Here is an 18,554-nt window from a genome sequence, read left to right on the forward strand (position 1 = left end):
ACCAATAAATTATTTAGTTTGTCAATTGTTAAGAGCATTAGGTCTTATGAGCAACGTGAGATTAATTCATTCCACTTAGAAACATAATCTGAATCATCAAGAAACCGTGGCTCTTTAAACGCAAACCTCTTGGAATCCTTTGAGCATGACAATACTCTACCAATGTTAAGGCATGAAATTCTGTGCATATTATGTATTTATGCAATTTAAGCGCTTCTAACCAATCTATGTCTAATGGTTGACTTGTATCAAACAATCTACCACCTGTCATCAAATCTTTAATCAGGTCAGCTGAGAGTATTGCAGTTGACTTTGGGATTTTGCATATGGAAAAGACACATGTTGGACTTTATCGATTGTGTATGTGAGAGATGTGTTAATGATAATAAAAGTGGGAGACTGGCGTAGAGAGCATTACAGAAATTCAGAGGTAAGACCAGGGAATGTATGAATGGAAGAGGTAAAATGGATCAAAGAGAGCAAATTCTGTGAAGAGCAAAGAAAGAAGATTTAATCAGAGTCCATATGGGATCTGAAGGTAAGACTGTTGTCAAAAGTGACCTCCAGAATTTTATTTGATCAGCATAAGGAATCGGTCGAGAATTAACAGGAGGGAGTGATGTAGAGAGAGAAGGGTTGGGGAAGAGAATAGATGACACATTTTGAGATATTGAGAAATAATACGTTAGTATTGAGCTGGGAGGAGACTAAGTAAAGGCAGTCATTGATTGTCCATGCTGTGCCTCCCACTTCTTCCTCCATCCAATCTGAATGTCAGTATTATAGTAGGGGCTACAACCTTGAGATTGGATGATGGTCAGGAGAGGTGCTAGGAAGATATTAGAGTCGATGCTATGATGGAGCCCTGAGGCACTTCACAGTCATAACTGAGGATAGAGGAAGACTTTTTTGAGGGTGAGTGATTTGATATATATAGAAACATGACGGCAGTAAAGGCCAAATGACCCATCCAGTCTGCCCATCCTCTGTAACCCCCAATTCTACCTGTTCCTAAGTGATCCCACATGCTTATCCCATGTCTTTTTAAATTCTGGAACAGTCCTAGACTCCACCACCTCCACCAGGAGGCCATTCCACGCCTCCACCCTGTAAGGTAGAATGTGAACCAAGCATGGGCTGTGCCAGTAGTACTCGGGTCTGAAGACAGTGTAGAAGAGAATGATTAAATAATTCAAATATGGAAGAAAGATCCAGGGACACCACAATGACTGAGGACTGCTTATCTAGAGAGTTCCTGATTTCATTATGAAAAGCAGTCAGAATTGATTCAGTTCTGTGACCAATTCTGAAGTCAGATTGTCAAGAATGAGGAAATGCACAAGTTTCTCAAGGATTTGGGGGGAAAAAATAGAAGGTTAGAGATCTTTGAGGGGTGGATGAGGTTTCTTGAGCAGAGGAGCTATCTGAGCATGTGGCTTATGTAGAAACAGGTGTTTTTTTTTTCTCTAAGAGCGGTGCCCTTTCATTAGGTCATTGAAAAGAGTACATAAGTAATGCCATACTGGGAAAAGACGAAGGGTCCATCGAGCCCAGCATCCTGCCCAAGTCCATTTAGTAGTGGTTTATGGACTTGTCCTTTAGGAAACCGTCTAACCCCTTTTTAAACTCTGTCAAGCTAACCACCTTCACCACGTTTTCCGGCAACGAATTCCAGAGTTTAATTACACGTTGGGTGAAGAAATATTTTCTCCAATTTGTTTTAAATTTACTACACTGTAGTTTCATCGCATGCCCCCTAGTTCTAGTATTTTGGAAAGCGTGAACAGACGCTTCACATCCACCTGTTCCACTCCACTCATTATTTTATATACCTCTATCATGTCTCCCCTCAGCCGTCTCTTCTCCAAGCTGAATAGCCCTAGCCTCCTTAGTCTTTCTTCATAGGGAAGTCGTCCCATCCCCGCTATCATTTTAGTCGCCCTTCGCTGCACCTTTTCCAATTCTACTATATCTTTTTTGAGATGCGGCGACCAGAATTGAACACTATACTCAAGGTGCGGTCGCACCATGGAGCGATATAACGGCATTATTGACATCCTCACACCTGTTTTCCATACCTTTCCTAATAATACCCAACATTCTATTCGCTTTCCTAGCCGCAGCAGCATACTGAGCAGAAGGTTTCAGTGTATTATTGATGGACACCCAGATCCCTTTCTTGGTCCGTAACTCCTAACGTGGAACCTTGCATGACGTAGCTATAATTCGGGTTCTTTTTCCCCACATGCATCACCTTGCACTTGCAGTTTCATAGGGTTTATGTAGAGAGAAGTTATGAATCCATGGTTCTGCCTACTAGACTTCTCTTCTTCAAATTTCACATGAAGACAGTATAGAGTATAGAATGTGACCTTTATTATCAGGGATATGGTCTCTGTTGCTAGATTCCACTTTTTCTGGGAAGGAGGAGCAACTTGGCTACCATCACAAGCTGTGGTTAGAGCATCGTTTCTCAATGGCAAATAACTTGTGCTATTCTGGCACGGACCGAGGGAAGCTTGGGTTTCTGGCTGCCTCCTCTACATTGGGGCTTATCTATCTGTGAGGCAATCTGTGCATTCTCTGGCAGACCTTTGTACATGCTCTGCTATTCATCATAGCTTTCTGTGGTTCTGAAGAACTTGGAATTCACACTGCTCACTCAATGCCAATCCTCGAGGGTTGCAACTCAGTTGGGTTTTCAGGATTTCCACAATGTATATATATGCTTGAGATCTATTTGCATACAATGGAGGTAGTGCATGCAAATAGATCTCATGCATATTCATTGGGGAAATCCGACTTGGTTGTAGTTCTTGAGGACTGACCTTGAGCACCCCTTCTCTAGTTTGTGGCTCTGGGATGATTTTGATTTCTCTGGTACTATCCACTAAAGCCTCTGTTTCTCTATTCTTTCTCTTTGTGCTCAGTAGAACTCATGTTGCAAGCCAAGAACTCAGTCCGATAAGATCTAGGCTGGTAGGTTTCATTTTACGGTCTGTGCCAGAGCCGGTGGTGGGAGGCAGGGCTGGTGGTTGGGAGGTGAGGATAGTGCTGGGCAGACTTATACGGTCTGTGCCAGAGCCGGTGGTTGGGAGGCGGGGATAGTGCTGGGCAGACTTACACGGTCTGTGCCAGAGCCGGTGGTTGGGAGGCGGGGATAGTGCTGGGCAGACTTATACGGTCTGTGCCCTGAAGAGCACAGGTACAAATCAAAGTAGGGTATACACAAAAAGTAGCACATATGAGTATCTTGTTGGGCAGACTGGATGGACTGTGCAGGTCTTTTTCTGCCGTCATCTACTATGTTACTATGTTGTTTGTTCTTTCAGACCAGGACGCTCTTTGTGGCATTTTCCATTCTGTTTCAACAGCGGTGGCTGGTCACAGAGTGGGGAAGTCTTCGCACTGTTAACAGCTGTTTTCATTTTGCTCCTTCTCTTTGGTGTGTGTCTTCTCTGCTAGAGGCAGGGTCCCAAGGGTCTCCAGGTGTATTCCATACTTAGTTATTTAGCTCGTGTATTTTTTTTTCTTTTGAGATGAATGTATGCTGTGGCTCCCTTTTTTATGAAGTTTTTATCCCAGTAGCACTCTAAGGCTTTTCGCCATTCACATGTTCTCATTGAGAAAGATCTGCCTATAATGTTGATTAGGAGCTCTGAGTAAACTCTGTTTACCTGTCTAGACCAAGGCATCATCTTTTGTGCCAACCCTTTTTGCAATGCTCTAGAATGGAAGGGGGCATAGGATGGACGGAAATACTTCTTCACAGAAAGGGTGGTGAATTAATGGAATGGCCTCCTAGTGGAGGTGGTGGAGAGGAAAACAGTATCTGAATTCAAGAAAGCATAGAATCTCTAAAGGAGTGAAAGGGAGAGTAGATGGCATGGATGGGCAGACTGGATAGGTGATATGGTCTTCTTTTGTCTTCATTTTGTATGTTTCTATTGTATTTCAGAGGTAATGACTGTAATTATCTTCTTTTCCTCCTCAGGATTTAGTGACCAGTGGTGCCCTGGTCACTATTTGTAATAAATATGGGGAGATGCCTGTGGACAAAGCAAAAGTGCATTTACGAGAAATATTAAAAGGTACCAACTTCCTGCGACTGATTTTCCTCTGATCATTGTTCTTGTGCAGTACAGTAAGCTTGCATTAGAGCTGTGTACTGATGGCTTCCTAACACAAGCCAAATGTCACATTTTTGCTTGCTGATACGCTAAACAAATTATATGTAAACAGGATGTATTCAGAACTCGTGCGCTGACCTGGAAGAGCATAGAGGATACATGCACAGTTCAGGAGCTACGCACAGGTCGGAGCAGAAAAACGTATTGGCACATATCTGCACCTATGCTGCAGTGTGCTATTTTGTGCATAGCAGAGAAGCATTCCAGGAAATGCACAGATGTGTGCTGTTAGTGAACTCTCTGCTCACATCTGTGCATAACTCTTAACAGCCTTTCTTTCTTCCCATGAAGTGTTCCTGTATGCTCACAGCTAACCCTTCTACACCTCCTCAGACTTGGCATTAAAGCCCCAGCATTGCACATGTCTCTGTATCTGCCCTTTATTTGCATCTAGAAAACTGTACACTAAAGCCACGCTTATCCTGACCTATTCCCGCATGAAGCCACTGCATCAGCCCCTCAGTCGCTTTTCCTATCTGATGCTACAAGATGGTATTCAGTTAGCGGCGGTCGACAGTTTTTTAAATGCTGACCACCACTGTCTTAAATAGACCAGGGTAGACCGTGCTGGGCCCTTTCTGAGAACTGACATGGCATGTCCAGGTCTTCGGTAGTGTCCAGAGGTTATGCAGGTATGGCCGATACTCTGTGCCATAACCACATAGCTAACCAGGCAGTTCTGCTTGTCTGGTTAGCAATGCGGAGACTGACACTGAATATTGATGTCCACAGTACTCCCTGCTCTGGCCAGACTCCGTCCCCGGGTGAGTGCTGCTGAATACCCCCTCCTGCCTCACTAAGATTGATTTGTTTGTCCGTATGTTGGTGGGTGGATGGGAGGGAGGGGACTGTAAAAAGGGTGCATGTGGGTGCAGGGAGGAGAGAAAAAAAAGATTGATAAGGGGCAAGGAGACGGTACATCGTGCCTTAAAAAGTGGAGGGCAAACATTATTTATTTTTTTACTTATCTGACAGCCTTTTAATTTACTTGAAAGCTTCCCATATGTAGATATAATTATCATGAAATAAAAACTAAATATCACTAAAACAGCTTCAGAAATTATTGTAGCTGGTAGAAACAGCAATAATAAAGGCTGTATTTTGTGCTCATTTTTCTACACTGTTCTATACAATACAGTAGTAATACTACTACTACTACACAGTAATACATGACCAAATTTCAGTGAGGATATCCTGTTTCCTGATAGGTTCATCTCAACTGTTGTAATCTGCTTTGGGAAGCCTTGTTTGGAAGTACCTCATCTCTTTTGTACAAATAGGTTATTTTGTTTTGAGTGTGTTTCAGGGACAAGTGATTTTCATAAGTCAAAATAATAAAAATTTCATGCAGATCTTTCTTGGGGGAGGGGGGTGGAGAGCAAGGTGATTGCGATGCAGCAGGGGCTGGGTGAGTCGGAGACTGGAATGGGTTTGATTCTTATGTGTGTGTGTGTGGGTGGTGGGGATGTCGGGGTCCATTGGACTACCAGGGAAATAAAAAAAAAATTGTGTGTGTGTGGGGGGGGGGGGGGGGGGGGGGGGGCAGGGACCACCAGGGGAAGTGTTAAAAATAAAAGTGTGGGCTTGATGCATCAGAGCTCTCAAATGCATTTGATATCTCGGACTCGCAAACAGCGAGTGATACACAAAGGGGGACCCTTCAGCACATTTGCTTGCGATTCCCTTTGTGCGTTGCTTGCTGTGTGCAAGTCGCTAAATTTTATCGAGGCAGACGTATTTTATGGCTGCCTTTGTGCATTGGACCCTTAGAGAGCTTACACTTGGTTTATACTTCAGGCTGAGCTCACAAGGCCTATCAGTAGTAGAAGTGAGATTTTGAACCCTGATTCTTTACCACTTGTATGGTTGCAGTGTGCCAGACTATGGACTGGGGGAGGGTCATAGAGATTTAGTAGATGGGAGTAGAGTCTAGGAGTTGTACTGCGTTTGGAGTAAGTAGTGTAGTGAGAATGGAGTAACGGTTAACCTTTTGGGGAGGGAGGCTTGGGGAGTTTTATTGTGATGGCTGGGGAGGGTTGGTAGTGAGAGAGGGGGCTGGGCTTTGCTTAGTGCCTTAGTCTGATGGTGCAAAGGGAGGGTCCGAGGGTTACGGTGTGCAGGCTGTATTTAACATTAATTTTTGGAGTTCTTGTTTTTAATAGACCGTGCAGAGAAGATGGGGCAGAGTCTAAATAAGATCCCATATAAGGACACCTTCTGGAAGGGAACAACCCGGACCAGACCAAGTAAGTCACAAGCTAAGCATTTCATGCCTTTCCCTAGTAGCCTCTCTCATCTCTTTTGTCCTGGAATTTAGAAGGTGTGATGAGCTACCCTGCTTCTTATACACTTCTCTGCTGCTTGCCAGGTCAGGGCCAGGATTCTGAGCATGCTTGACAAGTTCAAATTCTTATCTGTGTAAGGTTTTCATTCACTGAGGAAATGCTGGTTGTACACTCTGAGATGAATAGAAGCCATTGCTCCTGTGAAATCTTGTATCCTTTCAGGTTGTGCCCTGAAAACACAAATGCTGAGTTCTGTTTATTCCACTTGTCTTTCATCCCTGCCTTAAACTCCTGGTACAGTGTGTCCAGTCCCTTGCCTATCTGTAGACAACACTGTATATAAGCGCATAAGATTTGCAATACTGGGTCAGACCGATGGTCCATGTAGACCAGTATCCTGTTTCCAGCAGTGGCCAATCCAAGTCGCAAGTACCTGGGAGAATCCAAAATAGTAACAAGGTTCCATACTACCAATCCCATTGATAGGCAGTCTATCTTATGGACTTTTCCTCCAGGAACTTGTCCAAACTTTTTTTTTTTAAACCCAGATATGCTAACTGCTTGTATACTTCTTCCAACTGCTTAAGATTCATCTCCAACTCTGTCTTGCACTATCTTAGCTTTCTTTCTAGTCAGTTAATTTGTCACCATGTAGGTAGTGACATTTAATGTAAGTATATGCTCTTTTTTTAGCATCTAATTCGCCATTCTTTTTTTGCATCCTCTGCAGTACTAATAATATGCTTTCAACTTCTCGTCACCGTGGAACCTGGTAGACATTTCACTACCCCTGTTACCGTCCCTACCTGTTCCTGGTCCATTCATTTGGCAGCAGATCCTCCAACAGAAGATCTTTTCCATCTTGTTTAAGGTCCTCTGCCACCCTTCTTGTGCTCTTTATCAAAGACCCTTTTCCTTTAGTGGAAAGTTATTCTGAGTCATGCATTGTGTAGTGGAACTAAGGTCTCACCTTTCCTTATTGCAGTGGAGGAGTAGCCTAGCGGTTAGTGCAGTGGGTTCGATTCTCATTGCAGCTCCTTGTGACTCTGGGCAAGTCACTTAACCCTCCATTGTCCCTGGTACAATTAAGTACCTGAATATACTGTGTAAACAGCTTTAAATGGCGGTATATGAAGTCCCTTTCCCCATTATCTATTTTATTAATGGAAGGTAGCAGAGTAAAACGTAGTTGACCCTGTTTGTACAGGGAAACTACTATGATTCAACCAAGGTGATCTGAGCTCAGCAGGCTCCATTGTTAAGGGAGTGTACATTACTGAGCTTGGAGTTGCAGGCTATTAGAGCTTCTGTTCATTATGTTTGTTTCTTAAACTTGATTAATTGCTTTTTAATCAGTGCACAGCAAAGGGATGCCCAAAATAACAATTAAAAAAAATTCTCTTCTTTAATCTGACACTTGTAAAGTGCAGATTAGTCTCAAAGGTACCTAGCCCAGCTCCTCCAACTGGCAAAGTTATCAAATAATAGTTGAGCTAAATTATAGGCTTACTGTAAAGACTAGGTTTTGAGCTTGTTTTAAAATTTTTTTTTTAATCTTTATAAGTTTTCAGAATAATACAAAACCAGCATATATGTTTACAAGAAGTGAGCAAGCACCATATAATACAACCAATAAGTTGCCAAACATTTAAAAAAACTAAAGTAAAAACAATAAAGCAAACCTAACATATCAGTAGATTAACAAAAAAAATTAATTTTGAATAAGAAGTTTCTGTTTTGAGGTTGAAGAGGAGCGTTCCGTAAAGAATGGTGCTAAATAAGAAAAAGACATAATGTGTATGGTCTTGATGTATTTTAGAAGGTAGAGGAGTAGCCAATAGGGTCAGTATCAAAGTAGGTGATGAACTGAGCATAAGTACATAAGTAATGCCATACTGGGAAAAGACCAAGGGTCCATCGAGCCCAGCATCCTATCCACGACAGCGGCCAATTCAGGCCAAGGGCACCTGGCAAGCTTCCCAAACGTATAAACATTCTATACATGTTATTCCTGGAATTTTGGATTTTTCCAAGTCCGTTTAGTAGCGGTTTATGGACTTGTCCTTTAGGAAACCGTCCAACCCCTTTTTAAACTCTGCTAAGCTAACCGCCTTCACCACTTTCTCCGGCAACGAATTCCAGAGTTTTATTACACGTTGGGTGAAGAAAAATTTTCTCCGATTTGTTTTAAATTTACTACACTGTAGTTTCATCGCATGCCCCCTAGTCCTAGTATTTTTGGAAAGCGTGAACAGACGCTTCACATCCACCTATTCCACTCCACTCATTATTTTATATACCTCTATCATGTCTCCCCTCAGCCGTCTCTTCTCCAAGCTGTATAGCCCTAGCCTCCTTAGTCTTTCTTCATAGGGAAGTCGTCCCATCCCCGCTATCATTTTAGTCGCCCTTCGCTGCACCTTTTCCAATTCTACTATATCTTTCTTGAGATGCGGCGACCAGAATTGAACACAATACTCAAGGTGCGGTCGCACCATGGAGCGATACAACGGCATTATAACATCCTCACACCTGTTTTCCATACCTTTCCTAATAATACCCAACATTCTATTCGCTTTCTTAGCCGCAGCAGCACACTGAGCAGAAGGTTTCAGTGTGTTATCGACGACGACACCCAGATCCCTTTCTTGATCCGTAACTCCTAACGTGGAACCTTGCATGACGTAGCTATAATTCGGGTTCTTTTTTCCCACATGCATCACCTTGCACTTGCTCACATTAAACATCATCTGCCATTTAGCCGCCCAGTCTCCCAGTCTCGTAAGGTCCTCTTGTAATTTTCACAATCCTGTCGCGAGTTAACGACTTTGAATAACTTTGTGTCATCAGCAAATTTAATTACCTCGCTAGTTACTCCCATCTCTAAATCATCTAATATAATAAAACGCACCGTGAACGTTCTGAAGACAACGTTATGAAGTCACTCAAACATTACTTGAAGGGTTCGTGGATTCGTGGTGTGAAGCCAGCCAGGCTGCCAGCCGTCTCTGCCCTGCCCTCGCGTCAAACGTCATGACGTCGAGGGCGGAAAAAAAAACAAACAAAGCGCAGCGTCAGGGAAGGAGGCGGCGCTCCCGACGTCTCTAGCCTTCCCTTCGCTGTGTTCCGCCTTCTTCTGACGTCAAGGATGACGTCAGAAGAAGGCGGAACACAGCGAAGGGAAGGCTAGACGTCGGGAGCGTCGCCTCCTTCCCTAACGCTGCGCTGCCGGAACCGCCGCCACGGAGGTAAATTTAAAAAAAAAAAAAAAAGGATGTTGGGGGGAGAGAAGAGGGTGGGCAGTTGAACAATAGGAGCGGGAGAGCAGAGGAGAAACGACAGCAAGGATGCGAGGGGGGGGGGAAGAAGAGGACGGGACAGGCTGGGACATGGGAGACAGAAGAGCATGGATGCGAGGGGGGATCATGGAAGGGAGAGAGGGGAATTGCTGGAAAAGGATGAATGGAGGGGGCAGGGGACAGAGAAGCATGGATGGGCATGGATTGAGATGGCAGGGCTCAGGGAGAGAGGGGAATTGCTGGAAATGGATGAATGGAGGGGGCAGGGAACAGAGGAGCATGGATGGGCATGGATTGGGAGGGCAGGGCTCAGGGAGAGAGGGGAATTGCTGGATAGGGATGAATGGAGGGGACAGATGGGCATGGATGGATATGGATTGCAGGACAGGCCTCAGGGAGAGAGGGGAATTGCTGGATAGGGATGAATGGAGGGGACAGATGGGCATGGATGGATATGGATTGCAGGACAGGCCTCAGGGAGAGAGGGGAATTGCTGGATAGGGATGAATGGAGGGGGCAGGTGACAGGAGCATGGATGGGCATGGATTGGGAGGGCAGGGCTCAGGGAGAGAGGGGAATTGCTGGATAGGGATGAATGGAGGGGACAGATGGGCATGGATGGATATGGATTGCAGGGCAGGGCTCAGAGAGAGAGGGGAATTGCTGTATAGGGATGAATGGAGGGGGCAGGTGACAGAGGAGCATGGATGGGCATGGATTGGGAGGGCAGGGCTCAGGGAGAGAGGGGAATTGCTGGAAAAGGATGAATGGAGGGGGCAGGGGACAGATGGCCATGGATTGGGAGGGCAAGGCTCACACTCTCTCATATACAATGTCTTTCTGACTCTCACTCTCACACACTTTGTCTCACAATGTATCACATTCACTCTCTATGTGCCACACAGTCACTCACACACTCGCTTAGTCTCATACACTCACTCTCACAGAGAATCTGTGTCTCACACACACTCTCTCTCTCGCACACACACACACACTCTCTCACACTGTGTCTCACATACACACTTGCACACACTCTCATTCTCACACACACACACTCTCACAAACACACTCACACCCAGACTCACTCTCTCTCTCACACACTCACACTTTCACTCTGTCTCTCACACAGTCACTCTCACATACACTCTCCCAAACATACACACTCCGAGGAAAACCTTGCTAGCGCCCGTTTCATTTGTGTCAGAAACGGGCCTTTTTTACTAGTTTATAAATATATTAAAAAGCAGCGGTCCTAGCACGGACCCCTGAGGAACCCCACTAACTACCCTTCTCCATTGTGAATACTGCCCATTTAACCCCACTCTCTGTTTCCTATCCTTCAACCAGTTTTTAATCCACAATAGGACATTTCCTCCTATCCCATGACCCTCCAATTTCCTCTGTAGCCTTTCATGAGGTACCTTGTCAAACGCCTTTTGAAAATCCAGATACACAATATCAACCGACTCCCCTTTGTCCACATGTTTGTTCACTCCTTCAAAGAATTGAAGTAAATTGGTCAGGCAAGATTTCCCCACACAAAAGCCATGCTGACTTGGTCTCAGTAATCCATGTCCTCGGATGTGCTCTGTAATTTTGTTTTTAATAATAGCCTCTACCATTTTCCCCGGCACCGACGTCAGACTCACCGGTCTATAATTTCCCGGATCTCCCCTGGAGCCTTTTTTAAAAATGGGCGTTACATGGCCACCCTCCAATCTTCCGGTACCACGCTCGATTTTAAGGATAAGTTGCATATCACTAGCAGTAGCTCCGCAAGCTCGTTTTTCAGTTCTATCAGTACTCTAGGATGAATACCATCCGGTCCAGGAGATTTGCTACTCTTCAGTTTGCCGAACTGCCCCATTACGTCCTCCAGGTTTACCGTGAAGTCAGTAAGTTTCTCCGACTCGTCTGCTTGAAATACCACTTCTGACACCGGTATCCCACCCAAATCTTCCTCGGTGAAGACCAAAGCAAAGAATTCATTCAGTCTCTCCGCTACGTCTTTAAAGAACATCTTCTCTTTAGTTAGTAACCTGACACTCAAAGATTGTGAACAAGACTAGTGAGAGGAGAAATAAACAGATTTGAAAAGGTTGGTGCCAGTTTGGACCCCTGTGGAGGTGCATCAGAGGTAAGGGAATGAATTGAAGAAAAAGAAGATCTTCCAGTTTACCCCAACTCAAAAAAAGAAGTAAACCATTTGAGGACAATACCCTCAAACTGATTTATCGAAGACATGGCAATAAAAGTGAGTAGTTGACCAAATCAGGCTCAGCTAAGATCTAAAAGAACAAGCAAGACCAATTCCCTAACGTCCAAGTGGATACAAATATCAGTTGGAGCAACCATGGAGGCATATTTTCAAAGCACTTTGGGAGGCTAAGTTCCATAGGTTTCTATGGAACTTTGGGAGGCTAAGTGCTTTGAAAATTAGCCCCATAGTGTTTGTTTATGTTTAATAAAAATTTACTAAAACCACTTTTTTTTTTACAAAAAGAAATCTAGAGGATGGTCAATAACTAAAATCAAAGCAATAAGAAAATAACTCAATTTAATGACAGGAAAGAATACTCAAGAAGCAGTTATACAATAATAAACATTAAACTCTGACTTGTAACTGTAAACTACTGTTCAACGGGCAGCAAATTATAATCGAGAAAAGGTTTATCAAAAATACGTTTTTAAGCTAATTTTAAAATTCTTTAATGTATGCTCCAAGCGAATATATAACAGTAGGCTGTTCCATAAAAATGGGGCAAGAAAATAAAAGGCACCTTTTCATGTGGATTCCCAATATACCTGCTTGGGCTTAGGTAGAACCAGCCTGTGATCGTTCAATGATCAAAGACATTCAGATGGAGTGTAGGGAATGGTTATTATTATTATTTTATTATTTGTTACATTTGTATCCCACATTTTTCCACCTTTTGCAGGCTCAATGTGGCTTACATATAACCGTTAACGGTGTTAGCCGATTACGGTTTGAACAAATACATAGTATGAGTGAACGTGAAGTGATATTGTGGTATAATGAGGTATATGTATGGTAGGAAACAGTTGGGGGGAACTTAGAGAGGGAAAGGGGGAAGAAGAGTCAGGTAATGTCTGTTGCAGTCTTTGGTTATGTTGTATCGCAAGTGACCGGTATTTTTATGTTGGGTCAGTGGGGTGTGCTCTTCTGAATAGGTCTGTTTTTAGTACTTTCTGAAAATTTAGGTGGTCGAGCGTAGTTTTTACTGCTTTTGGCAATGCGTTCCATAGTTGTGCACTTAGGTAGGAAAAGCTGGTTGCATAGGTGGATTTGTATTTTGAGTCCTTTGCTGCTTGGGTAGTGGAGGTTTAGATATGTTCGTGCAGATTTTGTGGTGTTTCTGGTTGGCAGGTCGATGTCTGTGTATCCCGGAGCCTTGCCGTTAATAATTTTGTGAACAGTTGTGCAGATTTTGAAAGTGATGCGTTCTTTGATTGGTAGCCAGTGCAATTTTTCTCTGAGTGGTTTGGCGCTGTCAAAAGTGTTTTTCCAAATATAAGCCTGGCTGCTGTATTTTGGGCGGTCTGAAGTTTCTTTATGATTTGATCCTTGCATCCCGCATAGATTCCATTACAGTAATCTGCGTGGCTTAATACCATGGACTGTACCAGGTTACGAAATATTTCCCTCGGGAAGAATGGTTTTACGTGTTTGAGTTTCCACATTGAGAAAAACATTTTCTTTATGGTGGATTTCGCTTGGGTCTCTAGTGATAGGTTATGGTCGATTGTTACTCCGAGAATCTTCAGGCTGTCTGAGACAGGGAGGGTATATCCTGGGGTGTTGATGTTTGTGGGTTTGTATGTATTTTATTGGGATGAGATGATGAGACAGTGTGTTTTTTCTGTATTGAATTTTAGTTGGAATGCATTTGCCCATGAGTTCATGATGTTTAAGCTTAGTTTGATTTTGTTGGTGATTTTCGCCCGATCATGTTTGTATGGGATGTATAATGTAACATCGTCAGCGTAGATAAATGGGTTGAGGCCTTGAGTGGATAGGGTCTTGGCTAGTGGAGTCATCATGAGGTTGAAGAGGATCGGTGATAGTGGTGATCCTTGCAGTACTCCGCAGCCTGGTTTCCACGTTGACAATAAGTTTGTTTTTGATATGTTCTTGTGGTTAGAAAGCCCTTAATCCAATTCAGAGTTCCACCACTGATTCTGAAGTATTCTAGGATTCTTAGCAGTATGTTATGGTTAACCATGTCGAATGCACTTGACATGTCAAATTGGAGGAGGAGAATGCTGTTCCCTATTGCTGTCTCCTGTTTGAATTTGATTAGGAGAGTGAGTAGTACTGTTTCGGTGCTGTGTAGGGGTCGAAATCCTGATTGTGACTCGTATAGTATAGTGAATTTGTTTATGTAGTCATTGAGTTGTTTGGTCACCAGTCCTTCCATGAGTTTAACTACTAATGGGATAGAAGCTACTGGGCGGTAGTTGGTAATATCATTTGGGTTTTTTTCTTAGTGTCTTTTGGTATTGGGGTGAGCAGGATGTTGCCTTTTTCTTGAGGGTATATACCCTGTTGTAGCATGAAGTTTAAGTGGGATGTGAAATCTATTATGAAGCGGTGGGGGACAGGTGTCCATTGACAGTGGCTGTTTGAGTATTGTTTAATTGCCTGGGTAACTGTGTCAGCGTTGAGTAGAGCGAAATTGGACCATATTCGGTCAGTAGGGTATTCACCAGGGATTGGGTCTAGACCATTAATGAAGTTTTCTGTGTCCATGTTGTTCTGAGGTAGGGTTTTGCTTAGGTTTATGATTTTTCATTGAAATATTTAGCAAGGCTGTCTGCGGATGGGATGTCAGTGTTGGTTGTGGTAACCGGTGTTGTGTTTAGTAGTTTGTTCACGAGATGGTATAGTTTCTTCGTGTTTTTGTAGTCCGGCCCAATTTTAGTTTTGTAGTACGACCTTTTGGTCTGTTTTATTGTGTATTTATATTTCCTTTGTAGTTGTTTCCATGCGTTGAGTGTTCGTCTTTTATTTTTTTCCATGCATGTTCCAGTTTCCTAGTTTGTGTCTACGTGAGGTTCTTATTTGTAAAGGTGCTATTTCATCTAGTATGTGTCTGCATCTTTTGTCCTATTCTGAGAGGTAATATATGGATTCTGTTTGTGCTGTGCAATTGTTGTTGTATATTTGTTGCCCGAACGTATCCGTGTCTATTTGTCCTCTCGTGGTATAAGTTGTATGTTCTCGTGTGTGTGGGGAGAACCCCTTTTTTGCCATTTTAGGGCTAGGTTTAGTTTGTAATGGTCAGTCCATGGTGTTTCTGTCCTACTAGTTTGTGTTATGGTTAGGTTCTGATCAGTGGACAATTTGTATGAGATGAGGTCGAGGGTGTGACCCTTCACGTGGGTTGTTTGCATGTTTGGCCATGTAAGGTCACATAGTTGAAGGAAGTCCTTGCAATCTTGTGCGTTGGTAGAGTTTGGGTCTTCAAGGTGAAGGTTAATGTCTCCTAATACTAGTGTATTGGAGTTAGATACACATGTATTTGAAACGAAGTCCATGAAGTCCGCCTGGCTTTCGTTCCAGTTACATGGTGGTCTGTAGAATAGGATGCAATTTAGGTGGTCGAGCAGGGTTCGGTGTTATGTGGACTTTTGTTAGTTGTCGTTTCTTGGTTTGTGTGGGTTTTTTATGATCTTTCTTATCATTTTGTTGAGGTTGTACGCTTGTTCTTTTCCTTTGTTTTGGTTTATGTCGGTTTGGTGTGATGTGGTGTTTCTGGTCAGTATTCGGTTATTGATTAGTCTGGGTATATTGTTGATTTCTGCGATAGGGGTGGTCATTGTTAGGTGGATCATGGATAAGGAGTGTAGATTGTAAGGAGCAGTTTGGTGGTGTTCATTATGGTATCATGGTATCATTTCAGTAGTATTTAGAAGAAGATTGTTGCTGTATTCAGCGTTGGGGGTTATTCTCCCAGACCCTCATATTTACGTAGCAATCTTGTCCTCAAGAGTTGCAAAGTCTCCATCTTGTGAAGGTAGCGTTATGTCACAGGGGCGTGGTTTAACAGGCTCTAGCGTTCTCGGGATAATTAAAGTTTAGTTACAGGACGTGCGCTTCTCTGTTTTGATAGCTGGTGCCAGTCACGGTATGCAATGATCACCCAGTTAGTCTTGTCAGTGTACTCTGGCCTGTGACCAGCACGGAAGCCAGATATTCTAGGATGGAGTATATTGTTTTCTTTGCAGAAAAACTGATAACTTTTCATACTCTACTGCCTTCAACAACTTGGAGGTGAATGGAGGTTTTGAAACTGTGTAGTAATGAGCAGTGATAGAGTTGAAAATTGCCTTTTTTTTTTAACAGAGGCTGGATATGAGCTTCCTTCCAACTCGGTGCATAGCTCTGAGAGAGGCTAGAAATGATCAGTACCAGGATGAGTGGCACCAAGAGTTGGTTCTTAACTATACATGCAGGTACTGGGTTCCTTGGAGAAGCAGTAGGGTTTATTGAGGTTAAAACTAGCAAGATGGACATCAGAGAGCAAATTGAATTTAAGCCAAGTGGTTATGAGGAAGAACTGAGCAACCTGTCTCATGAGACTCAGGAGCTTTGATAGGTGATCTCCAGCGTAGGTTTCCAAGGTATTGGTAATGTTTTTCCTTACCCCATCAGTTTTGTCAGAAAAATAACTGACAAAAACATTAGACCAAAGGAGGGTGATGGATTAGTTATCTTGGAGATCAAACTAAATAATTGAGCACTTTTCACATAGACAAATCTGACTACCATTATATGAGCTCTTAGCTGTACATACTTTTTCCATTCCATGTAAGATGTATAGAGTTCTGCACACAACAGACAGTTGACTTCAGCTTGTTCATGTGCTCCTTGCACTCAGCCTGATGAGGTGTAGACTTTGATGGAACCAAGAATTCTGTATAGTATTAGGTGGATGATCCCAGACTTTGTTCACATTTAGGATAATTGCTTGAATTATGTTGCTTGTTTCCCTTCTTTATGTTTGTCTGTCTCGTATGAATGAAGGAGTAGAGTAGCATCCTAGTGGTTAGACCAGCGGGCCAAGAACCTGGAAGACCAGGATTCAAATCCCTGCTTCTCCCACTGATTCCACCTTGGGTGAATCACTTCACCCTCCATTGCCCTCAGGTACAGACATACTTTACCCGAATGTAGCTCACCTGGAGCTACCATTGAAAAGGTGTGAGCTAAAGTTTAAAGAAGAAAAAAAGTCTCATCAGTGTTATTTCATATTGGCTTTTTCCCAGGGAACGGGACTCTCAACAAGCATGCAGGAATTGACTTCAAACAGCTAACATTGAACCATAAAATCAATGAGAACCACTCAGGAGAGGTGAGGATGGCTCTTTAAATCCATCAACTCCTATTCCTTATATCCCAAACTCCTGATCAGTGGGAGAGGTGAGGATGCAGACCTATTGGGTCCCCTCCCAACTGTTCATGTGAATCCATAACCTTAATGTGCTTTGAGCGACATCATCTTGTCCTGCTCCAACTCATCCTCTTCCCCATTCCCCTGGTTTTTTTTGTTTTTTTTTTGCTCTGTGTCTTCTGCTATATATTTTTTTACTTTCCCACTCACTTATTTCTTGGTTTCTGGCAGCTCTGGAAAGGACGATGGCAAGGTAATGACATTGTCATAAAAGTTCTGAAGATTCGTGATTGGACCACACGGAAAAGCAGAGATTTCAATGAGGAATACCCCAAACTCAGGTAGGTGACTGGCCTGTGGCAGTGTAGATTGGTTGAACCAGATTTCATTTCTCTGTCACAGCTGGAGGAGGGAGTTGGTTTTGTTGCAGTCCTGTTTCTGCTGCTTCCTCCTAGCAGATATTAAGGTAAAACAGCTACGTGTCTGTGGTAGTATTAGAAAACAAGCTGGGTGAAGGGGAAAGAGAGTCTATATTTTTATCTTGGCTCTCTTTGGCTGCCTCTGCTGTGAGTTTTTCTTCAGCTGGGTATTACTTCGAATATGGACCAATGTCTGTCCCTGCAGTGTTGGCCTGTGGGGCCCTGTGCAGACCAGTTTTACGGCCCCTACCTACTGCCTACACGGTTTAGCATCGCCCCCCTCAATCCCCAGTCTACCTTAAAATTTGTCTCTCTCCGTCTTTAGATATTGCTAGCAGTGGCAGAAATTGACATAGGCTGCCTGTGTCCTGCTCTGTAGCCTTTCTTTTGGTCCATTTGGGTCAGAGGGGGCAGGACAGTTCGGAGAGAAGGCTTCGGAGCAGGTTGCAGGCAGTGTATGTCAATCACTACTGCTGTTGGTGACATCTAACGATGGAGAGACACAAATTTTAAGGTAGATGGGGAATTGAGAGAGAGGGGGAGATGGCAAACCATGCAGGTGGGATGGGTGCAGGAGTGGATGAGAGAGAGATGCCTCGGGAAGAGGAGGAGAATAGCAGCAGCGGCTAAGAAATCCAGAGGTGGTAAATACCCTTTTTGCCCCCCTCCCTACACTCATGGGGGCCATCTGTAGTCGCCCCTGTTGTGCCCTTCCTTAAGGCCAGTGCTTTGTCCTTGAGTTATGTTGGGGAGTTGAGGTGTTTATCCCAATCTTCCATATCATCAAGCTGATCAATCCATAGACTGGTGGGTTGTGTCCATCTACCAGCAGGTGGAGATAGAGAGCAATCCTTTTCCCTCCCTATATGTGGTCATGTGCTGCCAGAAACTCCTCAGTATGTTCTCTATCTCAGCAGGTGGTGGTCACACACAGCAGCAGCTCTGG

The 18,554-nt window shown here is 43.5% G+C and overlaps 1 protein-coding gene across 1 annotated transcript in view; it reads left to right on the plus strand.

Annotated features, from left to right (window-relative positions):
- Positions 1-18,554, plus strand: part of LOC115468241 (integrin-linked protein kinase) — a 134,754-nt gene that overhangs the window by 80,996 nt on the left and 35,204 nt on the right. Inside the window, exons 5-8 of the mRNA XM_030199781.1 lie at positions 3,995-4,091; positions 6,353-6,436; positions 17,065-17,150; positions 17,421-17,530. Of these exons, the coding sequence (XP_030055641.1) occupies positions 3,995-4,091; positions 6,353-6,436; positions 17,065-17,150; positions 17,421-17,530 (377 nt within the window). The remainder of the gene's footprint in view (positions 1-3,994; positions 4,092-6,352; positions 6,437-17,064; positions 17,151-17,420; positions 17,531-18,554) is intronic.

Source organism: Microcaecilia unicolor, chromosome 4, assembly GCF_901765095.1.
Source record: "Microcaecilia unicolor chromosome 4, aMicUni1.1, whole genome shotgun sequence".
Lineage (NCBI taxonomy): Eukaryota > Metazoa > Chordata > Amphibia > Gymnophiona > Siphonopidae > Microcaecilia > Microcaecilia unicolor.